This window comes from Diabrotica virgifera, chromosome 6, assembly GCF_917563875.1.
Source record: "Diabrotica virgifera virgifera chromosome 6, PGI_DIABVI_V3a".
NCBI lineage: Eukaryota > Metazoa > Arthropoda > Insecta > Coleoptera > Chrysomelidae > Diabrotica > Diabrotica virgifera.
The window spans coordinates 4,664,630-4,689,094 of NC_065448.1; the positions used below are offsets into that span (position 1 = coordinate 4,664,630).

General features: G+C 34.2%; 1 protein-coding gene across 2 annotated transcripts in view; it reads right to left on the reverse strand.

The window, feature by feature from the left end:
- Positions 1-10,394: 10,394 nt before the first annotated feature.
- The window catches only part of LOC114327064 (phospholipase B1, membrane-associated-like), a 49,511-nt gene continuing 35,440 nt past the window's right edge, over positions 10,395-24,465 (reverse strand). For both annotated transcript variants that reach the window (XM_028275571.2, XM_050654236.1), the window contains exons 5-7: positions 18,466-18,628; positions 12,765-13,073; positions 10,395-10,602 (exon numbers count right to left, since the gene is read on the reverse strand). In XM_028275571.2, the coding sequence (XP_028131372.2) occupies positions 10,469-10,602; positions 12,765-13,073; positions 18,466-18,628 (606 nt within the window). In that variant the 3' untranslated portion in view covers positions 10,395-10,468. The remainder of the gene's footprint in view (positions 10,603-12,764; positions 13,074-18,465; positions 18,629-24,465) is intronic.

A 24,465-nucleotide genomic window follows, 5' to 3' on the forward strand; every position in this document is an offset into this window, starting at 1 on the left:
CCACTTAAGCAACACTTAAAAACAAAATTCTTAAATCTCACTAGCAAATGGTACAGATTGTCCCAACAAATTTAAGAGTGATATTTTTATAAAAACGAATTAATTTAACTGTTCTTTCACAACATACTTCTTTATTACCTTTGCGATATTGTTTTCTTCGAAATTACTTGGCAAAGGATTCATTCTTAAAGACTTTGGCGACCAACAATGTAAACCTTATGTTCGTCATTTTACGTCGATGTTGACAAGAAAAAAATATTTGTTTTGTGCTTCTAATTACGTGGCTTTTCAAATAATTACATACATTTAATCGTAATATAGGACGTAAAGTATTGATTAGTAACTTTATTAACACTTTATGGCCTTATTATTGCATTGGCATACGTAAAAATTTCAAATAATGGATATTATTGGCCTCTTAAGTCATAATATTAGACGTAAACAGACGTAAATTGCGATATTTATGTATGTATGTTTCATTGATTACCATAAAGCGTTCGATACAGTAAAGCACGACAAGCTGATGAAGATATTAACCAATATTGGAATAAACACCTGTGATTTAAGGATTACCAGCAATTTGTACTGAAATCAAACATCATCTATCCGGACAGAGGCAGGAGAATCCGACAATATCAAAATCAAACGTCGGGTCCGTCAGGGATGTATACTATCCCCACTGCTGTTTAACATCTACTCTGAGGAAATCTTTCAAGAAGCAGTGGTTGATGTTGAAGCCGGAATTCGAATTAACGGAGAATGTATCAATAACATAAGATACGCAGACGACACGGTGGTATTCGCTAACAGTTCTAAAGCCCTCCAGGACCCCGATTTTTGACCCTTCGATTCGTTATCGAACGTATTCGCTTCGTATTTGTACAGTGTACAGATAGCGAATTCTCGATAACAAAGCGAAGCGAAGGGTCAACAATAGAGGTCCAGGAGTTAATGAACAGAATCGCAGAAATCAGTCAGAGATAAGGACTTTCACTAAACACTAAGAAAACAAAATGTATGATGATCTCCATGAATGAACAGCAATTTGGACGAATCAGTGTGACGGTCAACAAATAGAAAGAGTGAAAACAAACACCTACTTTGGTACGAACGTCAATGAAAATTGGGACTATTCCATAGAAATCAAATATAGGACAGAGAAAGCAAAATCTGCATTTCAAAAAATGGCAAAATTATTCAAATGTCATGATTTGTCGATACCCATAAAAGTCAGATTATTTCGATGTTATATCTTTCCTATACTGTTGTACGGAGTTGAGTCGTGGACTCTCACAGACGATACCTGCAAAAAAATTGAGGCTTTTGACATGTGGCTTTATCGTCGAATCCTGAAGGTATCTTATAACTTGTTGTTGAAAGTGACTTACAAAAAAAGAACACCCAAAAAAAACTTATTAGTGGGTAACTATTCTGGAAATTCTAATGTAGAAGGAGTGGATCAAACAGTTACCCTACACGTATTTAATCTGAAACCGCAAACATCTGCAGAAGACCTTCAATCATTTTTATCAAAAAACCTGCCAGAAGCCAGCTGCTCAGCTCTTCCATCTCGTCGTCCTGATATATATTCTTCTTTCAAAGTGGAAATCTCGAAAGCAAACTACAATAAGGCGTTGGATGCCTCGATTTGGCCAAACAAAGCCTGTATACGAAATTTTTTTCAATTGAGGAAAAAGAAAGAGCAAATCGAGTAGAAGTATCTATCGACAATGAAACAAAACATACGGCAATTTTTAAAATTATACAGGTAAATACAGCGTCCATTAGAAACAAACTTGAAAGGTTGGAAATTCTGCTTGACCAAGAAAATCCCATTGTCGTCAGTATTGCGGAGCACTGGTGTAAGCAGGATGAAATATCACTAATGGTAACTCCGGGTTACGATCTTGTAACCAGTTATTGTCGACCTATCCATGAGCATGGCGGATCGGTTCTGTATGTGAAATGTGGGTATGAATATCAGATTATCAATGTGTGCCAGTTCGCTGTGGAAATGCATTATGAGTGCAGTGCGGTAAAAATAATGTTTTGTGAAAGAAAAGTTGCAGTCATCAGTATCTACAGGCCTCCCAGTGGAGACTTTGATTTGTTTTTGAAGCAGTTTTCCTATACAATTGAACTCTGTAATAGGTATGTTGACGATATTTTTATTTGTGGTGACTTAAACATTCATTATTTAGAAAATAATGAGCTACAATCTTAGCATAACCTCTATGATTCCCACAAGGGTAGCGAAAAATTATTTGAACCATACTTCTATCAGTAAGATTGATTATATTATAACCAATACAGCTAATATACTTCAATGCAATTCTAATGTTTTTGAAGCGCATTTAAGTGACCATAGAGCAATTAGTTTGGAATTTGTAGTAGACATTAATAGTAGTTGTACTAAATCCAATGACCAGCCTAATTATAAATATTTTAGAGACTTGTCTGACAACAACCTTAAACAAATTTCTTCTGTGCTATCTGTAACTGACTTTGACGATATTTATTTAACCGATAATGTTGATAAATCCTTTGAAAATTTTATAAGTAGTTTAATAAATGTGTTAGATTATTGCTGTCCAGTAAAACGGTATAATATCAGTAAGCAGACTTGCAATAAAAAATGGATCACTCCGGAAGTTAAGCAGTCTAGTGTTCATTTAAAAAAAATGCTTACTGGCTTAATAAAGAACTAAAAGATGCCAATTCTCTTGCAAATTATAACAAAATTAAGAAAGATCACGCGGATCTATTACAAAAATCTAAATTAAAATTCCATGATCAATTGATAAATAATTCAAGTAATAAAAATAAAACTGTATGGAATCTTGTTGACAAGGAAACTGGCAGGAAGTCTATCCAAAAAAACATAGCATTAAATATAGATGGTGAAAGTAGTACTGATTCTAAGCAGTTGTCTGAAGTTTTTTGTGATTATTTTGCTACAGTAACCGAAGAGAGACTGTCAAATCATTTTGGGAATTCTCGATCTAACAGTTGCACATCTTCTACTATTCTTAACAACAGTTTTTTCTTTAGACCTGTTGTTGGTAATGAGGTAATGAATATGATCAATAATTTAAAAAATAAACAAAGCACTGGACTTGATTCTATCTCGATAAGAGTATTAAAGGCTATGTCATCTTATATAATAAACCACATTGCATATTTGATAAATTTATCAATAGATAAAGGAGTCTTTCCAAGTATTCTAAAAAAAAGCAATCGTTATTCCTATTTACAAAAAAGACGATCCGGAAGACATTTCAAATTATAGATCTATTTCCTTATTGTGTGTACTTTGCAAAGTATTTGAGAGAATTGTGTATAACCGTATGTCTGAGTTTTTGGGTAGATTTAAAATTGTAAGTGATTGTCAACATGGTTTCCGTACCGGTAGATCCACTCAGTCTGCTGCCTGCAGATTTTGTGAAAGGGTCTACAGATCTTTGGATGCAGGTGAATATGTGGCAGGTCTCTTTTTTGATCTAACCCGTGCCTTTGATTGTCTTGATAGCCGTTTTGTTAGCAATAAACTGTATAATATTGGTTTTAGAGGCATATTTTTAGATTGGCTAATCAATTATCTATCAGATAGGATAATTTGTGTTAAAATCAATGAAGCTATTTCGAAGGAACGTGTTATTAATCTGGGAGTTCCACAAGGCTCTGTATTAGGACCCCTGATTTTTTTGTTGTTTATTAACGATGCATCTAACCAGTTTGATGTTTTGGACTTGACGTTATTTGCAGATGATACTTCACTTGTGGTCTCAGCACAGACCTATGAGAAATTAGCATCTACTTGCAATAGTTTTTTAGCTCGATTTAATGACTGGTGTCGATCTAATAACCTAATTTTAAATGTAGACAAAACAAAAGTAATATATTTTAATAACTTCAATTCTGTAAATCCTGTACTACACCTAAGTTTTAACAATATACTACTGGATTCCTCAAATCATACAAAATTTTTAGGTATCCATCTCGACTCAAAATTAAAATGGTCAGTTCACATAGACATGCTCAGTAAGTCCCTTAATAAGTCGTACTATGCATTATCCCGTATTAAAAATATTATGCCCACCTCTGCGCTGTTAAATGTATACTATAGCCTTGTTTATAGTAGACTTTGTTACAACATAGTTTTATGGGGGAATGCAGTCAACAGTGACAGAATATTTATAACACAAAAACGTATAATACGAAAAATGTTTGGAATTAGATCTCTTGAGAGCTGTAAGCCCATATTTATTAAGAATAATATTTTAAGTTTTCCATGTATTTATATCTTCAGAATGCTACTATATATGCTGTTGATAATATTCACATGTATGACAGAAATTCTAGTTTCCACAATTATTCGACGCGAGGTGGCGACTTGCTGAGTGTACCTGGTCATAGATCGAGTAAATTTGAAATGTCAGTAAAGTATATGAGCATTAGATTGTTTAACGTTTTACCAAAAAAATATAGAACAATGAATAAATATTTCTTTAAGAAATCCATTAAAACCTTATTGCTTACCAAATGTTATTATACTGTGGAAGAGTTTGTTTCGGACAGAAATATTACCTAAATGTTTATAAAATTTATAAATGTATTAATTTTATTGTTTATTTGTTTGTAAAGCTAATGACATGTCCTATACATTGTATGTCTTAAAGGATGAATAAATATTATTATTATTATTATAACGACCACGTTCCTAATCAGGGTGTCTGTGTCTTGCTGAGAATACAAAAAGAAAAAGAGCTGGTAACCACAATAAAAGTAGCCAAAATCGAATACCTTGGTCACATCATAAGAAACAACGAAAGATATGGACTGCTGCAACTAATCTTGCAGGGAAAAGTAGAAGGAAAGCGAGAACCAGGAAGGTGAAGGATTTCCTGGCTGAAAAATCTACGTTCGTGGTTCAACACAACCACTAAAAATCTTTTCAGAGCAGCAGTGTGCAAAGTACAGATTGCCACGATGGTCGTCGGCGTACGAAACGGATAGGCACTACAAGAAGAAGAATTAGATTGTTGTCCCCTGGCCTTCTTAGTAATAGTTTTAGCTCGCTGTACCCTATATGATTGTAGATATTTAAGCAAAAATTAGTAAAAACATCTTTTTGTATAAAATTCTATTAATAAAATAAACAAACTAATAGTTAATAGAAAATCACTGGTACGTAATTATATAAACAAACTTTTCCAATATTCACTCAATTAACTACCTAGTAAATAAACTTGACCTGTTAGAAATTCGTCATTATGGGCTCGCAGGAGGCTACAAACCACAATCTCCAAATCGATATGTGGTAAACCCATGACTTTTACATCTCTCACATCCGAATCAGCAGGGTCACGACTGCTGTTGCCTTGTCCTCCACATTTTTTCACTGCGTTTAAGAGTGCATGGGAGGGACGTCGACATCATCAAAACAATTAACAGTTTAGTAGAAGGTGATATTAGATTTGATCTCAAGTAATATTAATATTAAATAACGATGCGGAAATTCAAAATCTAAATGTGATTGATTTTGTATAATATTATCGTTTTTCATCTAGGGGAGAGTTGGACAAAACGGGATACCATTCTTGTTTATGTTTATTACGGAAAAAATGTTAAGGAAATTATCATATTATTATTTTTTATAGGTATAAGATTTATTGAAGCACACACAAAACATATTTTTAGCAATTTTTAATGACTGAAAAGTAGTAAAAAAATATTTATTAAAGTCCTGCACATCCCGTTTTAGCATACCACGGTTGGATAGAACGGAATAGGTTCACATTATTTATTTTTTTGCATAAAATTGTCAGTAGTAATTGCACAAGAGCTCTAAAATTCTATATTAATTTTAGAGATCGAGTGCAATTTGTCAGCGATTGTTTGCAAAATTTTATTGCAATTTATTTATGTAAGTACAAATTACTACAGTTAAACACACAGTTGTTATAACTATTTGACGGTTGAAAGTCATCACTTTTATAACTTTTAAAACAGTAATTGTCATTAATGTCACTGAATGTATTTTTTTGGTAGCAACGAAGGGCATCTGACGTAATATACTTTGAAATGAAATAATGAAATAATCTAAAAAGTATATTTAAGTAGATATAAGACTGCAAAGCAAAATTTACCTTTGAAAAAACAATATCTTCATTAGTCAGAACCTTAAAAATAGGCCTTTTTTATGTTTTATTGCAAAATGGGAAATAATACTTTTTATTTAGGACTAGGTATGTATATCAGAACAAAAATCACATAAAAATATGTTGTTCTTTTCTGCAGTATGAGAACACGCTTTATCGCTATTTAAAAAATTAATAGGCCAACAAATAAATAGGTGGGTAAAACGGGACATCAAAAACTGTATCCCATTTTATCCAACTTATAAGTGTCCCGTTTTGTCCAACTCAAACATTTTTCAAAACAAACATGGCCCCTGCCTAAACGTAAAAGTAAAATTTGATAGACTATACATGAGAATATTCGTTAATGAGTGCTTAATTAAATGTAATAGTCACCGGAATTATATGTTTAGATATGTAGGCAATAATATTGCCTACATAATGTAGAAAACAACGCACTTAAAAGTACAAAGGGCCAAAAAAATAGAGTCAAACAATTTTAAACATAACAACTTTTCATCAAATAGTGGCATCGAGGTAAAACGAACTGATAATGTTAAAATGACGACAGAGAACAAGTTTTTGTCGTTGTCCAATTGATAGCAGCACTAGTTGGGTCTCTAGGCTAGGTATCCCGTTTTATCTGACTATCCCGTTTTATCCAACTCTCCCCTATATGTTTATAATGTGATTTTTTGACAGTATTTGGAGCTCGGTACTCCTAACCACATTGAATATAACCTATTCAATATACGAACACTTTTGCGGCCCAGAATAACTTGCCAACTTATAACAAACAGGTCCTAGAGAGCCAAGGCTTCAATTGTTTTCTTTAATTTCTTCTTATCTTGTGCAAAATTTTTCGAATTTTGTAGTCCTAATAATCTCAAGTGTTCTTTTACGGATTGCCTACATTTTCTTCGTGGTCGTCCTCTTTTCCTTTTTGTGGCAGCTTCAGTATTTATCAATTCTTTGGTGACTCTTCCTTCCTGCATTCTAGCTACGTTTCCTAGCCATCTTCTTTGAACTTTCGCAAGGTTTGAATTTTTTTTGCCCTTACATTTGCATTAGTTCATTATTTGATCTTTTTCTCCAATATGCCCATCTATTATTGCAGTCATTGAAGCGTAAAATAGGTTTTTACCTCCGAAATTTTTTACTATGACCGATTTACATGAGATTTTGGTATTAGGCTTATCTTACCCTTAACTTCAAAAGTGATATTGACCCGAACTCCGTTTTTTATTTTTAAGGGGTGAAAACAACCCCTTAATGAGAAAATTGACATTGAGCCATTTTACCGCTAGAAAACGTGTTTAATAATAAAGAGTGACATTGTGAAGTGTTTTCTAACACAATAATCTTATGTTAAACTCATTTTCATCCCTTTGAAAACCGTACAACCCTTGCAAACAACCCCTAAATTGAAAAAATTTACAAAAAATTAATTTAGTATGACATAAAAAGATTTAAATATAGATTAAATGATATTTTACGTTTTATATCTTAATTATCATATTGTTAACCCCCTTTCAACCCTTAAAAATAACCCCTAAATAGAAAAACTTTACAAAAAATTAATTTGGTTTGACAAGAAGACTTAAATATAGAGTAAATAATATTTTACGTTCTTCATCTTAATTATTTATTTGTTAACCCCTTTCAACCCTTAAAATCAACCCCTCAATTAAAAATTGTATAAAAAATTTATTTTGATAAACTAAAAAGGATTTAAATATCTTTCCACGTTCTCGAAAAAGCTATGCTGGAAAATCATATGCTCAAGTTCTTTAACCCTTAAAACTACCCCTAAATTAAAACATTGAGTACGTATGATTTAGTTTTTGGGCCATAACTACTTCAATTTTGAAGCTATCACAACTTATAAAAAACATTTTGAAGGTAATTAAAAGAGCTACAACTTTTTTCACTATAATATGTAGTGAAAAACCTTTTATTTTGAAACGGTTAAGGGTCAAAGGGATCGAGACAGACTGTGGTTACGTTACCGCGCGTTCTTTAATCAATCATATCTTCGTCAATTTTTGTGTGATAGGAAAAGCAAACAAACCAAAATTGTTGTCAAAAAAAAGCCTATTTTTGAAATCTTATGAAAAGAAGGTGGTTTTTTATAAATTCGAAAAAAAAAATTTTCTTAAAATCGTGATTTTTTCAAAAAATATGTGTTCCAAAGCAGCAAAACTGCTAGAATCCATCAAACTCTTTATATTAAAGTTGATTCTAGACGGAATACGATTAATTTTAATATTGGTGGAAATGGCACTTACGAAATCCATTGATTTAAAAAACCATCAGATGATCCTCTTTTTTTTCATTACAGCTCACTCATTTTACGTACAAAAGACTTTTAACAGTGCTCATTTTAAAGCTTATTTTAAGCACTATAGAATCATTTCTCATTAGCATGCATACAATTTATTCGCTCTCCGCTAGATGTCATTGAATACATCGATTAAATTTTAGACAAAATAAAAAACGGATTTGATCTTCAATATCTCGCTTAATATTGCACTTAAAACACTCTTTAAAAAACTAGTTTGTTTATTTTTTTACCTGCTACAATTTTATTCATTAAGTACAATATTTACGATTTTATTCATTACGATATTTGCAAAAAACTGTTGAAAATCGTGAGAAAATTCCCAATTTTCAATTGCCAATAACTTGAAAAGTATTGAGTTTTTGAAATAACTTTATACAACATTTTTTCCTTAAAATTAGGTCTTCTATCGATATCTAAGGTTACTTTGAAAAAAAATCCACCCCCGAAAAGGGGTGGTAACCACCCCCAGGGTGAAAACGGAGTTCGGGTCAATATCACTTTTGAAGTTAAGGGTAGGATAAACCTAATTGCAAAATTTCATGTAAATCGGTTCATAGTAAAAAAATTCTGAGCTAAAAAACTTCAATGACTACACTATATTATACTTCCATATATTCTTTTGAGTATCTTCCGTTCCAATCTGTCTAGCTTCAGTTCTATGGATTTGCTTAAGATCCAGGTCTCGCTAGCATAAAGCACCGTTGGTCCAATAACCGTTGTACATATTCTTCTTTTTGTTCCTCTAGATATTTTCTTTGATCTCAGCGTCTTATTTAGACTTCCATCCCCTCTACTATTTTTAGCCATTCTTTTTTCGATTTCTTGAGTATCTTCATTTCTATATGTTAACGTTACTTCCAATTAATCGAACTGTCCAACTATCTCAAAGTTTTATTCCTTGTTGGAGGCAGATACTTTCCAAAACTACCCTAACTATTCATTATTTTCCCTCAGCTCCACATACTTTGTCTTCTCCTCATTTACTTCGAGCTCGTACTCAATGATTTTCTCTTGAGTCTTTTAAAAAAAGTTGTTTTAATTCTATTTATCTTCTTTTGTGGTGATAGAGTGAGCCTTTAGTGTGAATATTGCTTTCCTTAAAATTATTTTCAATATTAGACTAAAAAATATAGTAGACAAGATTCTATTTCTAGAATATCTAATATTCTAACTGAATCAATGGCATCAATAATGGACATTGCTCAGAGTTGTGATGCAGATTAAGCATCGACATATCACACTGCCCCCAAAATGTATTACCAACCTTCAATCACTTCTTCTTATACTTGTTATAGATCTGTCGATCTGTTAATTCCGACGTTAAAGTATTTCTTAGAAGGTAGACTGCCAACTATCTCTCCATTTTTTTGGTGGTCTCCCCGGTGGAAGCTTGCCCGCTGGTTTTTCTTCTAGCGCAATTATTGGTAGTATGTGCTCCTCCATTCTTTTTACATGACTGTACCATTCTCTTCGTCTTTGCCTAGCCCATCTCACTACATCTTGCACGCCACATTGTTCCCTGATGATGTTGTTTCGTATTCCATCTCTTCTTGTCTTCCCTGCAATTGCTCTTAGTGTCTTCATTTCGGCTGTCCGTAGCATGCTTTTGGTTTTATTGGTGTCTTCTCTTGATTCAACACCATAGGTCATAACAGGTCTGATGCAAATTTTAAAGATTCTAACTTTGCTGTTCATTCTCATATAAGTATGGGTTACTCCAGACCACATCTCTCAAACATCCGGACATGACTGCGGCTTTATTTATTTGTCCTCTTAGGTCTCTGGCTGGGTCATGATAACTTGATGAAAAAGTTGTAGTTAAATAAAATAATTTTCGCCATAGCTTAATCGTATTGCAATAAAGATTTTTACTGGCAGTAATAAGTCAAGAGATGCAAAAAGAGACACAATTAATAAATTAATTATTTTTAATAATAATTAAGTTTATTTACACATTATCACATTCTGTCTTCTTTAAATATTCTTATTTGCTGTTTGTTCTCGTATAAATATAAGGATTTTCATTTGATGGACAATGAAATACTGAGTATTCTTTCCTTCCAGCGTTAGTTTTCTTTCCGTACGGCTCCAAAAGGGAATTCCAGATGTCGTTTGCGACTAAAACATGCAACAAAAGCTTAATAGAAATTATTTCAATATTATACGTTATAGTTCTTGACTTTCTGCTACAAAATGGACTTGAAAGCTAGACACTGATGAAGCAAGAACACATAAATACCTAAGTCACAGTTATTTAAAATGTGTTACAGAAGAATTCTTATATAGAATAGCATGGATACAGAAGAAAACGAACACGAAAGTATTGCGAAAAATGGGAAAATAATTTCGAAATGATAAACACAATAAAAATAAGAAAGTTACAATATCTGAGACAAGTAATGAGGGGACAACGATATGGAATGCTAGGATTGATAATACAGGAAAAGATAAAAGAAGAAATGAGTATAGGAAGAAGGAGAATGTCATGGTTGAAAAATTTCAGGGACTGGTTTAAATGCCGTTAAATAGAACTCTTCAAAGAAGCGGTAGATAGAGCAAAGATAGTTACGATGATAGCTAACTTCTGATTGGAAGGCGGCACTTAAAGAAGAAGAAGATCTCTACCTGCTGTGCAGTTAATGTGTATATACACTCACCGGCACAAAATTCCCCACCCAAAATTTTTGATTAAGTTTGACAATTTATAACTTTGGCCATTTGGACAATTTATAACCATACCAAAAAGGTATGGATTAAGAATCAACCAAGGAAAAACACAATACATGGTAATGAAAGGAGATATAAATAAAGAGGATAACTATATAAAAATAAAAGGAGAAGGAGACGAATATAAATTTAAGGAAGGTAGCAGAATTCGAATACCTGGGAGTGACTGTAACCAGTACTGGAAGGGAAGAAAAAGAAATAGATAAAAGATTATTGAAGGGAAGTCGAGTTGTGGGTGCCTTAAACACGATATTAAAAGCAAAAAATGTATCAATAAACGCGAAAATCAGAATGTATGAAACGATAATACGGCCCACAGTGTTGTATGCGAGCGAAACGTGGGTAATGAATCAACAAGAGGAGAAGAAGATACAGATATGGGAAAGGAAGGTCCTGAGAAAAATTTTTGGAGGTATACAGATAGCGGAGAAAACCTGGAGGAGACGAACAAATGAAGAAGTAATGAGGATGTATGGGAGACCAAAGAGTTAGATGGCTGGGACATATTACTCGAATGCCAGAAACTAGAAACATCAAACGAATATTGAATGACAGAGCATTGGGGAAAAGGAGACGAGGTCGCCCAAGGAAGAGATGGTTAGAGGCTGCAGAGAGGGATTTGGAAGAAATCGGGGTGAAGGACTGGAGAAAGAGTGCAGAGGACCGAAAAGAATGGAGAAATATTATCCAGAATTTAGAAGCCGTAGGCCTATAAGGCCTGTTAGCGCTATTATATATAATTTATAAATTTATTATTTGTGCTCCGATTTTTAAGATTGTTTGTAGGTACATGTATTGATATAGTTTGCTATTGAGCATTTATGGGATGCATTAAAAAGAGCTATTCGCTCTCATTCTAGGCCTCCAGAAAATTTGGTACAATTATGGCCCTGGTAGAGGAATATCGGACTATTCCCCAGGCAAGGATAACACATCTTTATTCGATGCTAAACATATTGCGAACAGTCGTTGCTACAAGAGGTGGACATATCCGCTATTGAATTGTTTTGTTTTGTTGTTAATTTTGTTATGTTTTGTTAATTTTAGTGCGTTTGATAAGTTTAATTAAATAAACCTTCAAAGCAGTGTTTTTATTTACAGCTCTTACAAGAAAAGAGATATTCGGATAATTCAAAATACAACACTTTATGATAGGACCTCCAGGATAATACAAAAGGAGTATGAAACAAAATCAGCCCTCCAATTTTTCCACAGAATTTTTTAAATTTAGGAGAAAAAACATGAATTCAATTCATCCCCGTATAATGCCATCTAAGAAAAAAAATTTTGTTACCAGAACAATAACAAACGACATCAATACATATACCTACAAACTGATGCAAGAATCTTGAAAATCGGAGTACAAATAATAAAGTTATAAATTGTCAAACTTAATCAAAAATTGTTGGTGGCGGGATTTTGTGCCGGTGAGTGTATTTGGTTTTTTTCTTCACTGATGCCCAATCCTATCTTTTTGTTTACCTATAATTGTGTGTATATTATGATTGATATTAGCCTTTTGCAGACTAAAATAGAAGAAAAGTACCACTTACATCTAGCTTGTCCCCTTTCCGAAAAATGAAAAACGTCTGGAGCTAGGTACCCATAATCCGCAGAACCATCTTCTTTAGTAGGTAACGTATAATTGCTAGTGTAGTTGTGTAGTATCACAGTAAATTCTGACGAATCGAATTCTGGCATGTTACTGACTTCTCGATCTACCTGTTGCCATCCTTGCATGATCCTGGTCAGCTCTTTTCTTCTGTTTCTGAATTGTAGGCCCGCAATACACGGACAAAATAGATTATGAGCCAAGTATGTATTTTTTGGTGGATTTTTGAGATCAGCAAGGATATCTAGTTCTAAAAATAAAATAAATTAAATTAAAATTATGAAATGTTAATTGAACTTAAAGTTAACTAAATTTATCATTTCTCTTGGTGTCGAGTTTGTTGTTGTCTGCGTCCATTTTTCAGGGCCAACTTGACCCATTGTTCCACGAAATCAGTAAGTTTTGTTCTGTGACGAATGTCGGTATTCCGAATCCTGTCTATCAAACTGATCCCGAGAATGATTCTCTCCATGTCTTTAAATTGTACTGTTCTAAAGTTTTCTTTCTGAAGGCTATGATCTCAAGCCTGTATTTAGTCGCTGGTAAGATACACTGATCATACACTCTACTCTTTAGACACATTGGTACATATTTCTTCTGATGCAGAAGATATGTTAATCCGTTCCCTCAGGTTTCTAAGCCATGACGTTTTTCTTGGACCTGGCCCCTTTTCTTTCGTCTATCTGGCCTCCTGTTATTATCTCTCTGAGTCTCTGGATGACTCATAACATGGCCAACATATTCCAGTTTCTGATTTTTAACAGTACTGACCGCTTCGGTAACTTTTCCCATCCACTGCAAAACATAATCAGATGTTGAAGTTCTTCGTAACGATTTGCAATTAACCTCGTGTCATCTGCGGACCTGAAATTATCAATATCGTCGCCATTAATTTTGATACCACATTAAACACTATTTTACACTGCTTTATTGAAAACGAACTCTGAATAGACCTTTAAATATTAGTGGGGACAAAATTCAGCCCTGTCTTACCCCTTTTCGTATTTGAAGCTCTTCAGAATTAACTCGGTCAATATTGATGTCTGCATGTTGATGCCAGTAAAGATTTTTAACGATATGTAGGTATTTATCATCAATACCTACCTACTGAAGAATGGCTATAATTTCAGTATGTTTTACTCCATCAAACGCCTTTTCAAAGTCAACAAAATACATATAAACTGGATGGTCGACATCTCTGCATCTTCTCTGAATTCTAAATAGTGCTTCTCTGTTTCTCAGATGGCAAACACTTTTTGGAGATATTCAAGTGACTCCAAAATATTCTTATGGCATCCATCTACTACACCTTTATAGGCCGGAACAGTGTTTCAAAATTCTGGAATGGGCATTATGATGGAATGGAAGATGTAGAATAAGCAAACAGTACGGCTGGCTTGCCACAGACAGCTTTTGTGAAAACAAAATGGGACTCATGATGATATGATGATGATAAAAACTAAATATTTTCATTAAAATGGCAAAATAACCATTTATTTTGTTGTATTTCAAGAAAAAGTGGAAAAATTAAAAAAACATAAATAACAACACGAACCATTTTTAGGGTTAAATATTTGTTAGAGCAAAGCCTTTAGAAGATCACTACATCCAAATTTTTTTAAAAAAAATTTCACTACTGATTTAAGGATCATTAATCTAAAGGTAGGGGAGCAAAGTATGCTAAATTTGCAGTCACTCGAGCGTTATGGGGACCTATTGGGTTGTGATTATTAGGTCCCAAAACAAAAAAAAAATTAATTTTAGGGGGACTTTCGATTTTTTAATTTAATTTTCCATTTCCAACAATCGTTTTTTCCGATTATAGCGCCATCTATCCATAATTCGAAAAAATGTCTCGAATAAAAGTTGCTTATTTTTACGTGAAGAATCCAAATCTGCAATTAAAATTTGGGATTTAAGATTTTAAAGTAACCCCCACCCCGCCTCCGTGGGGGATCGTGTTTGGTACTATTCGATATTTTTAAAAACATTTTGAAAGTGTTGTTTACAGTTTTTCGATCTGATGTTCATTTTCCGAAATATCGCGGGGTTTGTATTTAAAATTTTAAATTTACCATCCACCCCTCTCCGTGGGGGTCGTGTTTAATACCATTCCATATATTTTTGAAAAATATTGAAGACGTATTTTTTAGTTTTTCGATCTGACGTTCATTTCGCGAAATATTCGATTTTTTGTGAAATTTTTGACTCACCCATTTCCTTACGCCTTGCTCAAATCGTCAGATTTTTAAATATACACTGTTTTGCATGTACTTTACTTACCTTATCTTAATCTGACAATTTCGATAATTTTTAAGGATAGATTTTTTTTCGGGTCCCCCTTAGCGAACTTCCCTGGGTTAAGAGCCAATATATGGTATAGGTACATCTGCAGGGTACCAGGTTTCTCCCCGTATGATAATCTAACGCGCTCGAGTAACTGCAAAAATCCCCGCTTGGGCTCCCCTACCATAATAAAATAACAATTACTTTACGTTGAGTAATTCAATGGCCAATAATACCTGTTGCACCTATAATGTATTAATATTGTGTACAAAAACAAATAATTAGGTACGTATACGTCTTTGGATTAAAAATGGATCATTAATTAATGTGTTGTACAGTTCATCTACCTTGACTTTATCATACAAACAATGGAGGGTGTGAAGATAAACCTGTCAATGACCAATGGTAACAACAGTAAAAGGACAGAAATTTGGAAGGACATTGACATGAGTAAAGACAGAATATTATGAAAAGTTGGAGTATACAGGGTATATCAGTTCTCCTGTCTTTCTTTATAACTCTTTTCTATTATGTCTATACATAACCACCAAACAATTTCATCATTTCGGCTCCAGGGAAGTTAATCTTCTATGAGACAATGTTAATGGTAGGGGAGCAAAGGATGCTAAATGTGCAGTCTTTCGAGCGCTTTGGGGACCTATTGGGTTGTGAAGAGTAGGTCCTAAAACCAAAAAAAAGTTAAGTAAAGTTTTCCATTTTAGTGGTGACTTTCTATTTTTAATTTAATTTTCCATTTCCAACAATCTTTTTTTTAGATTATAGCGCCATCTACCCATAATTCGAAAAATGTCTCGAATAAAAGTTACTTATTTTTACGTAAGGAATCCAAATCTGCAATGAAAATGGGGGCTCCCATTTAAGATTTTAAAGTAACCCCCCACACCACCTCCGTGGGGGGTCGTGTTTGGTGCCATTCGATAGATTTTTCAAAAATATTGAATAAGTGTATTTTTCAGATTTTCGATCTGATGTTCATTTCGTGAAATATCGCGGGATTCGTATTTAAAATATTAAATTTACCCCCCACCCTTCTCCGTGGGAAGTCGTGCTTGGTATCATTCGATAGATTTTTAAAAAATATTGAGTACGTTTTTTTTAGTTTTTCAATCTGTCATTCATTTCGCGAAATATTCTTTTTTTTCTTGTGAAACTTTGGGACTCGACTCATTTCCTTACGCCCCGCTCAAATCGTCAGATTTTTGAAATATACACTGTTTTGCATGTATTTAACTTACCTTATCTTAATCTGACGATTTCGAGTTTTTCTAATGATCGATTTTTTTCGGTCCCCCCTTAACGAACTCCCCTGCATTAACAGCCAATATATGGTAGAGGTACATTTTCAGGGTACAAGGTTTCTCCCCATGTAATAATCTGACGCGCTCGAGTAACTGCAAAAATCCCCGCTTGGTCTCTTCCTATGGCCCGCTTGGTGTTGGTCTTCTGTGTTTTCGCCCAATACGTCATACGTTCAGGGTCCATCCGATCTACGTGGTCTCTCCACACGCGTCGTCGTGCTCTTGTCCATCTCACTACGTCTTTAACGCCTATAGCTCTCTCAATGTGTCTTCGTTTCGTATTCTATCTCTGAATGTGATACCTCTTATGGATCTTAGGGTTTTCTTCTCTGTTGTTCTCATTATTTGTTTGGTCTTTGTTGTATCGGCCCTTGTCTCAGCTGCGTATGTCAGTACAAGTCTAACACTTGACTTCTAAATGCGGACTTTGCTTTCGGTGCTCATATGTATATTTATTCCGCCAGATTATATCCCTCAGGAAACCAGATATTCTCGTTGCTTTCGTTGCCTGCCTGCTGTTTTGTTTCTTGCCACATATGACTGTCGCTAGGTATTTCTACACCCAAGTATCCAATCCTTTGCCTGTTCGATTATATGGTCGTCCACTACTAATTGATATTTAATTGGGTTCTTGGATATTACCATCGATTGGGTTTTCTCTGTGGATAGTGTCAGGTTATACTTTTCGGCGGTTATTTTGAATTTTTATAGTAGGCGTTGTAAGTCATCTTCGTTTTCGGCTATTAAGATTGCATCATCTGCGTAGCAAAGTATTCTCATGGTTCGGTTACCCATTTTGTATCCCTGATTCATTTTGTTAACACTACCTATAACTTCATCCATTATTAAATTAAATAGGCATGGACTGAGGCTGTCCCCTTGTCTAATGCCGACATTGATTTTGATTTCTTCCGTGAGCCCGTGTGTGGTTTTAATTCGTGTTTTGTTGGATCTATTGAGCTCTTTGATTATGTTTCTATACCTCTGACCTATGTTTTTCTTTGCAAGGATAGTGAGCACGTCCCTTAATCGTACTCTGTCGAATGCCTGTTCCAGATCTACAAAGCATGTGAACATGGGCTTGTCGAATTCTATTGATTTCTCAACTAATAGTCGCATGATGAAAATAGGGTCTATTTTAGATCTGTTTGGGCGAAAACCCTGTTGTTCTTCTAATGAACACCGACTTTCTTGTATAGTTTTTGGGATAGAATTTTTGTCAATAGTTTTGATGTAGAATTGAGTAGTGTAATTCCTCTGTAGTTCGTAAGATCTGTCTTTACGCATTTCTTGTAGATGGGTATTGTTATACTCTCTCTCCATTCCTCTGGTACTGTCATGTTGTTTACAATTTTTTGGAATAATGTTGTTATCTCTTCTATTATTTTTGTACCCCCGTATTTAATTAATTCATTTGGTATATTGTCCGGACCTGGTGATTTTCTATTTTTTGATCTTTTGATTGCTTAGTGTACTTCTTCTTGGTGATGTTGTCATTCTCTGTTTCTTCTTGGTGAATGTTTTGTATGGGCCATTCCACGAACATACGCCTATTTTGTATTACTTCGACAACGAATATTTTACTGTGCAACATAAGAAGTACGAAACTAAATGGCGCTAATAATTATTCCAATGAACAACAATGTAATTTGCAATTTACGTTGCAATTCGTTGTCGAAGGAATCCAAAACAGGCGTATGTTCGTGGAATAGGGTATAGGTCATTTCTTTGTACTTCATTATTATCGTTATCGTTTTTGTATAGATTCTCGAAATTAGTTACCGATTCTTCTGGTTTTATTGCGTTAATTTGTAATTCTTTGGTAACCGGCTTCTTCCTGTTCCTTAACATGTTCCATACCTTCCTTTGACCTCCTCGTAAATCACCTCCTGTATAATACCAAGGATTTCTTTTCAGCTTTATTTCTATTTTTGTATATCGAGTTCGTAAAACAGTACTCTTGTCATAAATTTGGATTCTCATTATCGTGTTAAGAAAAAAGATATTGTTAAAACAAAGCAGAGGAACCAAACTTACTTAAAGGAGGAACTAGGTTAACAATTGTTCTCGGTAGATTATCTCGAAGGTATCTCAACATTTCTATAACGTCACTTCTGTGGTACTTCAGGATGTCGTTAGGATTCTTGTAATAGCAGTTTTCTGAACAAAAGTCGTTATGACCAGCCATTATTGTTATCATCTAAAAATAAAAAAAAATATAATCTAAAAGAAAATACATATCTATCTTATATATAAAAATCTATTGCTGTGCGTTAGTCTCGCTAAAACTCGAGAATGTGTGGACCGATTTGGCTAATTTTGATGTTGAATTATTTGTGGAAGTTCAGGGAAGGTTTATACGGTTTTATATTGTCATTTTAGTAGCCACCAAAATTTTTACAGCTATATGTATAAAATGCTCTTTTTACAGTGTTTGTTGCCATACTCCTCCGAAACGACTTGACCGATTTTTATGAAAGTTTGCAAGTGTACTCGACCGGACCGTGAGTAGGTCGTTGTATATATTTCATACCCGTGCGTCTTAAGGGGGCTTGCCACCCTTATATTTATTTCTATTTTTTCAGACAAACTCTTTTTTTTTAATTGCATATGATGTGGAAAGTAAAGATACATACAACCCTAAATTTTCACTTTTCTATCACTAACCGTTATTTTTTAATGGCCATTTAAATATTTTTCATCTATATAAACAAAAGAAAGTCGTGACAGTTACCAACACATAACTCGAGAACGACTGAATAGATTTTTATGAAATTTTCCACGTGTATTTGACCGGACCGAGAATAGGTTGTTATGTATTTTTCATATCCGTACGTTGTAACGGGGGCTGCCCCCCTAAAATATTTTTTTATTGTTTTGATCAAACTGTTTTTTCTTAATTTTATGTGATGTGGAAGGCAAAGGTAAATACAACCCTAAATTTTCACTTTTCTGTCTTCGACCGTTATTTTTTAATAGCCATCTAAAATTTTGCGTCTTATATATAAAAATCTATTGCTGTGCGTTAGTCTCGCTAAAACTCGAGAATGTGTAGACCGATTTGGCTAATTTTGATGTTGAATTATTTGTGGAAGTTCAGGGAAGGTTTATACGGTTTTATATTGTCATTTTAGTAGCCACCAAAATTTTTACAGCTATATGTATAAAATGCTCTTTTTGCAGTGTTTGTTGCCATACTCCTCCGAAACGACTTGACCGATTTTTATGAAAGTTTGCAAGTGTACTCGACCGGACCGGGAGTGGGTCGTTATCTATATTTTATACCCGGGCGTCTTAAGGGGGCTTGCCACCCTTATATTTATTTCTATTTTTTCAGACAAACTCTTTTTTTTAATTGCATATGATGTGGAACGTAAAGATACATACAACCCTAAATTTTCACTTTTCTATCACTAACCGTTATTTTTTAATGGCCATTTAAATATTTTACATATATATAAACAAAAGAAGGTCGTGACAGTTACCAACACATAACTCGAGAACGACTGAATAGATTTTTATGAAATTTCCCGCGTGTATTTGACCGGACCGAGAATAGGTTGTTATGTATTTTTCATATCCGTACGTCGTAACGGGGGCTGCCCCCCTAAAATATTTTTTTATTTTTTTGATCAAACTGTTTTTTCTTAATTTTATGTGATGTGGACAGCAAAGGTAAATACAACCCTAAATTTTCACTTTTCTATCTTCGACCGTTATTTTTTAATAGCCATCTAAAATTTTGCATCATATATATAAAAATCTATTGCTGTGCGTTAGTCTTGCTAAAACTCGAGAATGTGTGGACCGATTTGGCTAATTTTGATGTTGAATTATTTGTGGAAGTTCAGGGAAGGTTTATACGGTTTTATATTGTCATTTTAGTAGCCACCAAAATTTTTACAGCTATATGTATAAAATGCTCTTTTTGCAGTGTTTGTTGCCATACTCCTCCGAAACGACTTGACCGATTTTTATGAAAGTTTGCAAGTGTACTCGACCGGACCGGGAGTGGGTCGTTATCTATATTTCATACCCGTGCGTCTTAAGGGGGCTTGCCACCCTTATATTTATTTCTATTTTTTCAGACAAACTCTTTTTTTTTAATTGCATATGATGTGGAACGTAAAGATACATACAACCCTAAATTTTCACTTTTCTATCACTAACCGTTATTTTTTAATGGCCATTTAAATATTTTACATCTATATAAATAAAAGAAAGTCGTGACGGTTACCAACACATAACTCGAGAACGACTGAATAGATTTTTATGAAATTTTCCACGTGTATTTGACCGGATCGAGAATAGGTTGTTATGTATTTTTCATATCCGTACGTCGTAACGGGGGCTGCCCCCCTAAAATATTTTTTTATTTTTTTGATCAAACTGTTTTTTCTTAATTTTATGTGATGTGAAAGGCAAAGGTAAGTACAACCCTAAATTTTCACTTTTCTATCTTCGACCGTTATTTTTTAATAGCCATCTAAAATTTTGCATCTTATATATAAAAATCTATTGCTGTGCGTTTGTCTCGCTAAAACTCGAGAATGTGTGGACCGATTTGGCTAATTTTGATGTTGAATTATTTGTGGAAGTTCAGGGAAGGTTTATACGGTTTTATATTGTCATTTTAGTAGCCACCAAAATTTTTACAGCTATATGTATAAAATGCTCTTTTTACAGTGTTTGTTGCCATACTCCTCCGAAACGACTTGACCGATTTTTATGAAAGTTTGCAAGTGTACTCGACCGGACCGGGAGTGGGTCGTTATCTATATTTCATACCCGTGCGTCTTAAGGGGGCTTGCCACCCTTATATTTATTTCTATTTTTTCAGACAAACTCTTTTTTTTTAATTGCATATGATGTGGAACGTAAAGATACATACAACCCTAAATTTTCACTTTTCTATCACTAACCGTTATTTTTTAATGGCCATTTAAATATTTTACATCTATATAAACAAAAGAAAGTCGTTATAGTTACCAACACATAACTCGAGAACGACTCAATAGATTTTTATGAAATTTTCCACGTGTATTTGACCGGACCGAGAATAGGTTGTTATGTATTTTTCATATCCGTACGTCGTAACGGGGGCTGCCCCCCTAAAATATTTTTTTATTTTTTGATCAAACTGTTTTTTCTTAATTTTATGTGATGTGGAAGGCAAAGGTAAATACAACCCTAAATTTTCACTTTTCTATCTTAGACCGTTATTTTTTAATAGCCATCTAAAGTTTTGCATCTTATATATAAAAATCTATTGCTGTGCGTTAGTCTCGCTAAAACTCGAGAATATGTGGACCGATTTGGCTAATTTTGATGTTGAATTATTTGTGGAAGTTCAGGGAAGGTTTATACGGTTTTATATTGTCATTTTATTAGCCACCAAAATTTTTACAGCTATATGTATAAATGCTCTTTTTACAGTGTTTGTTGCCATACTCCTCCGAAACGACTTGACCGATTTTTATGAAAGTTTGCAAGTGTACTCGACCGGACCGGGAGTAGGTTTATGTCTATATTTTATACCTCTACGTCATAAGAGGGTTGCGTGTGACGTCATAACTCTCGCAATAAGGACGTGAAAAATACGAAATTAATTCGGTGTACTCCCGAACAGAACCTTACTAAATTTTTTTTCTAGCTCAATCGGTGTCCAAAACACAATATCTTAAGCCTTAGAAATATTCTGAGAACAGAAGAAGAACGAGCAACAAATTTCATCGAAGAAAAGTGCAACTGTTTAACTTTTGGACTTAATTTGGGCAAAATATGAATTTCTTAATTTTTCGAAACTTTCAAAAAATATCTCTACCGAACTTTTCTGACGAACGGCAAGCAGAAGAAAAGTTCTGAGGACACGAAAAGAACAAGCAGCAAATTATAAAATTTTATTTAATTTTAATTAATTTTGTTTCATTTTATTAAATTTTAATTATTTTTATTAGATTCTATTATTTTTTTTTAATTTTATTATTTTTTTAAGTTTATTTATTATTTTTATTTAAGTTTATTCAGTTTTATTTATTTTTATTAACTTTTATTCAATTTTATGAAATTTTGTTTCATTTTATTTAATGATATTTAATTTTAATTTTATTTTATTTTTCAACACCTATATAGTTGGACAACCCCGAACCCAATTATAAATACAGGGTTGTTTTGAATGTAAATAAAATAAAGCTGTTATATTCTTTATAAGAAAAACAAATTTAAGATTGCAACTATTGCACTGCAAACTTTTTCTAACTAAATTTTATTACTTCAAACATTATGTGTAATTCATTAAAAATAATAATAAAAACTCATTCACATCGAGCATTTTTTGTTTATTAATTACGAATTCCTTTTGTTTATTTTAAGTTTATTGTTTACAAAAGTTTGTTCTTATCTATTGAGGCAGTACGAAGTCTGCCGGGTCAGCTAGTCTGTATAATAAATCATGCTCATAAACATCATAAAGAGGAGACAAACAGAATACTTCGGCCATATAATTAGAGAGAGGGCCTAAATACCATCTACTTCGCCTTATAATACAAGGAAAAGTGGAGAGAAAGAGATGGATTGGTCGAAAGAAACTTTCATGGTTGCGTAATATTAGACAATGGTGTGGTTCCACGGTAGAAGAATTATTTGGCGCAGCAGCCGATAGAGAGAGGTTTCAGAAACTTGTAAACATGATGACAGCCAACGTCTGAATCCGGACACGGCACCTGAAGAAGAAGATACCAATTCACCTATAAGAGGTGGCAGATTCTGGGTTGGGCCTTGATGTAGCCGAGCCAGGTGAGGAAGTTGTCCTTGCAGAGACTTATGGCTTTCTGTGAGACTGTAAGGTTGTTGAAAGATTAGACGTTTGGAATGACAGGAAGGGCTCAGATTTGCAGCCCCTGCTGATTCTAACACACATGGGATCCCGGTGCAGCCTGGGCCTCAGAATCGTTGAAGACCAGGCTCTTTTGGACGTAGCCCGTATGATAGGAGTGATACAATGGACCCGCTGTAAGAGGTCTAAGTATCTGAATCGGTCACGCCCTGTTCCGATAATAATATACTATACCATACAATACCATAAGAATAACAAGAAGAAAAACCAGTGGTTTGACCAGGAGTGCGAACAAAGCTTACAGCAGAAAGCAATCAAGAGGCTGGAGTTACTAACGCGACCTACAGAAGAGAACAGGGAAGACTACAACAGAGTAAGGACTCAAACGAGAAGACTTTTGAGAAGAAAAAAGAAACAGTACCTAGAAGCACGAATACAGCAACTCGAGGAGGAACATAGAACCGGTCAGTCTAGACAGTTTTATAGGGACATAAAAACAATGACGGGCAACACGATCAACAGCCCAAGATTTATAAAAGACGATGCAGTACAATTGCTCACTGACGACGAAAAGATAAGCCGCCAATGGAGAAAGTATTTTGAGCAACTCTTAAATACAGAAAACCCCACAACGACAGGGCAACAAAGACAGTACCAGTTAGCCGAACCTGAAATACCAGGGCCCACACTAGCTGAAGTAAAGTCCGCAATTTCGTCCCTAAAAAACCATAAAGCCCCAGGCCCAGACGGCATACAGGCGGAACTACTAAAAAAAGGGGGAGATAAACTACATCTTGAGATATATCATCTTATAAGAGAAGTCTGGGAAAGAGAAGAAATACCGAAACACTGGCATGAAAGCCATATAATACCTATTCACAAGAAGGGAGACAAACAAATATGTCGGAACTATAGAGGAATATCGTTAATTAATACAACATACAAGATTATATCCATAATACTGTTTAGAAGATTAACTCCATACGCAGAGGAAATAATAAGCGACTACCAAAGCGGATTCAGACCGGGAAGGTCGACTATAGACCAGATCTTCGTCCTACGCCAGGTGTTGGAAAAAAACTGGGAATTCAACCGCGATGTACACCAAATCTTCGTGGACTTCAAACAAGCTTACGATTCTGTTAGCAGAGAAGCATTGTGGGAGACTATGGTAGAAATGGGAGTACCTGGAAAACTGGTAC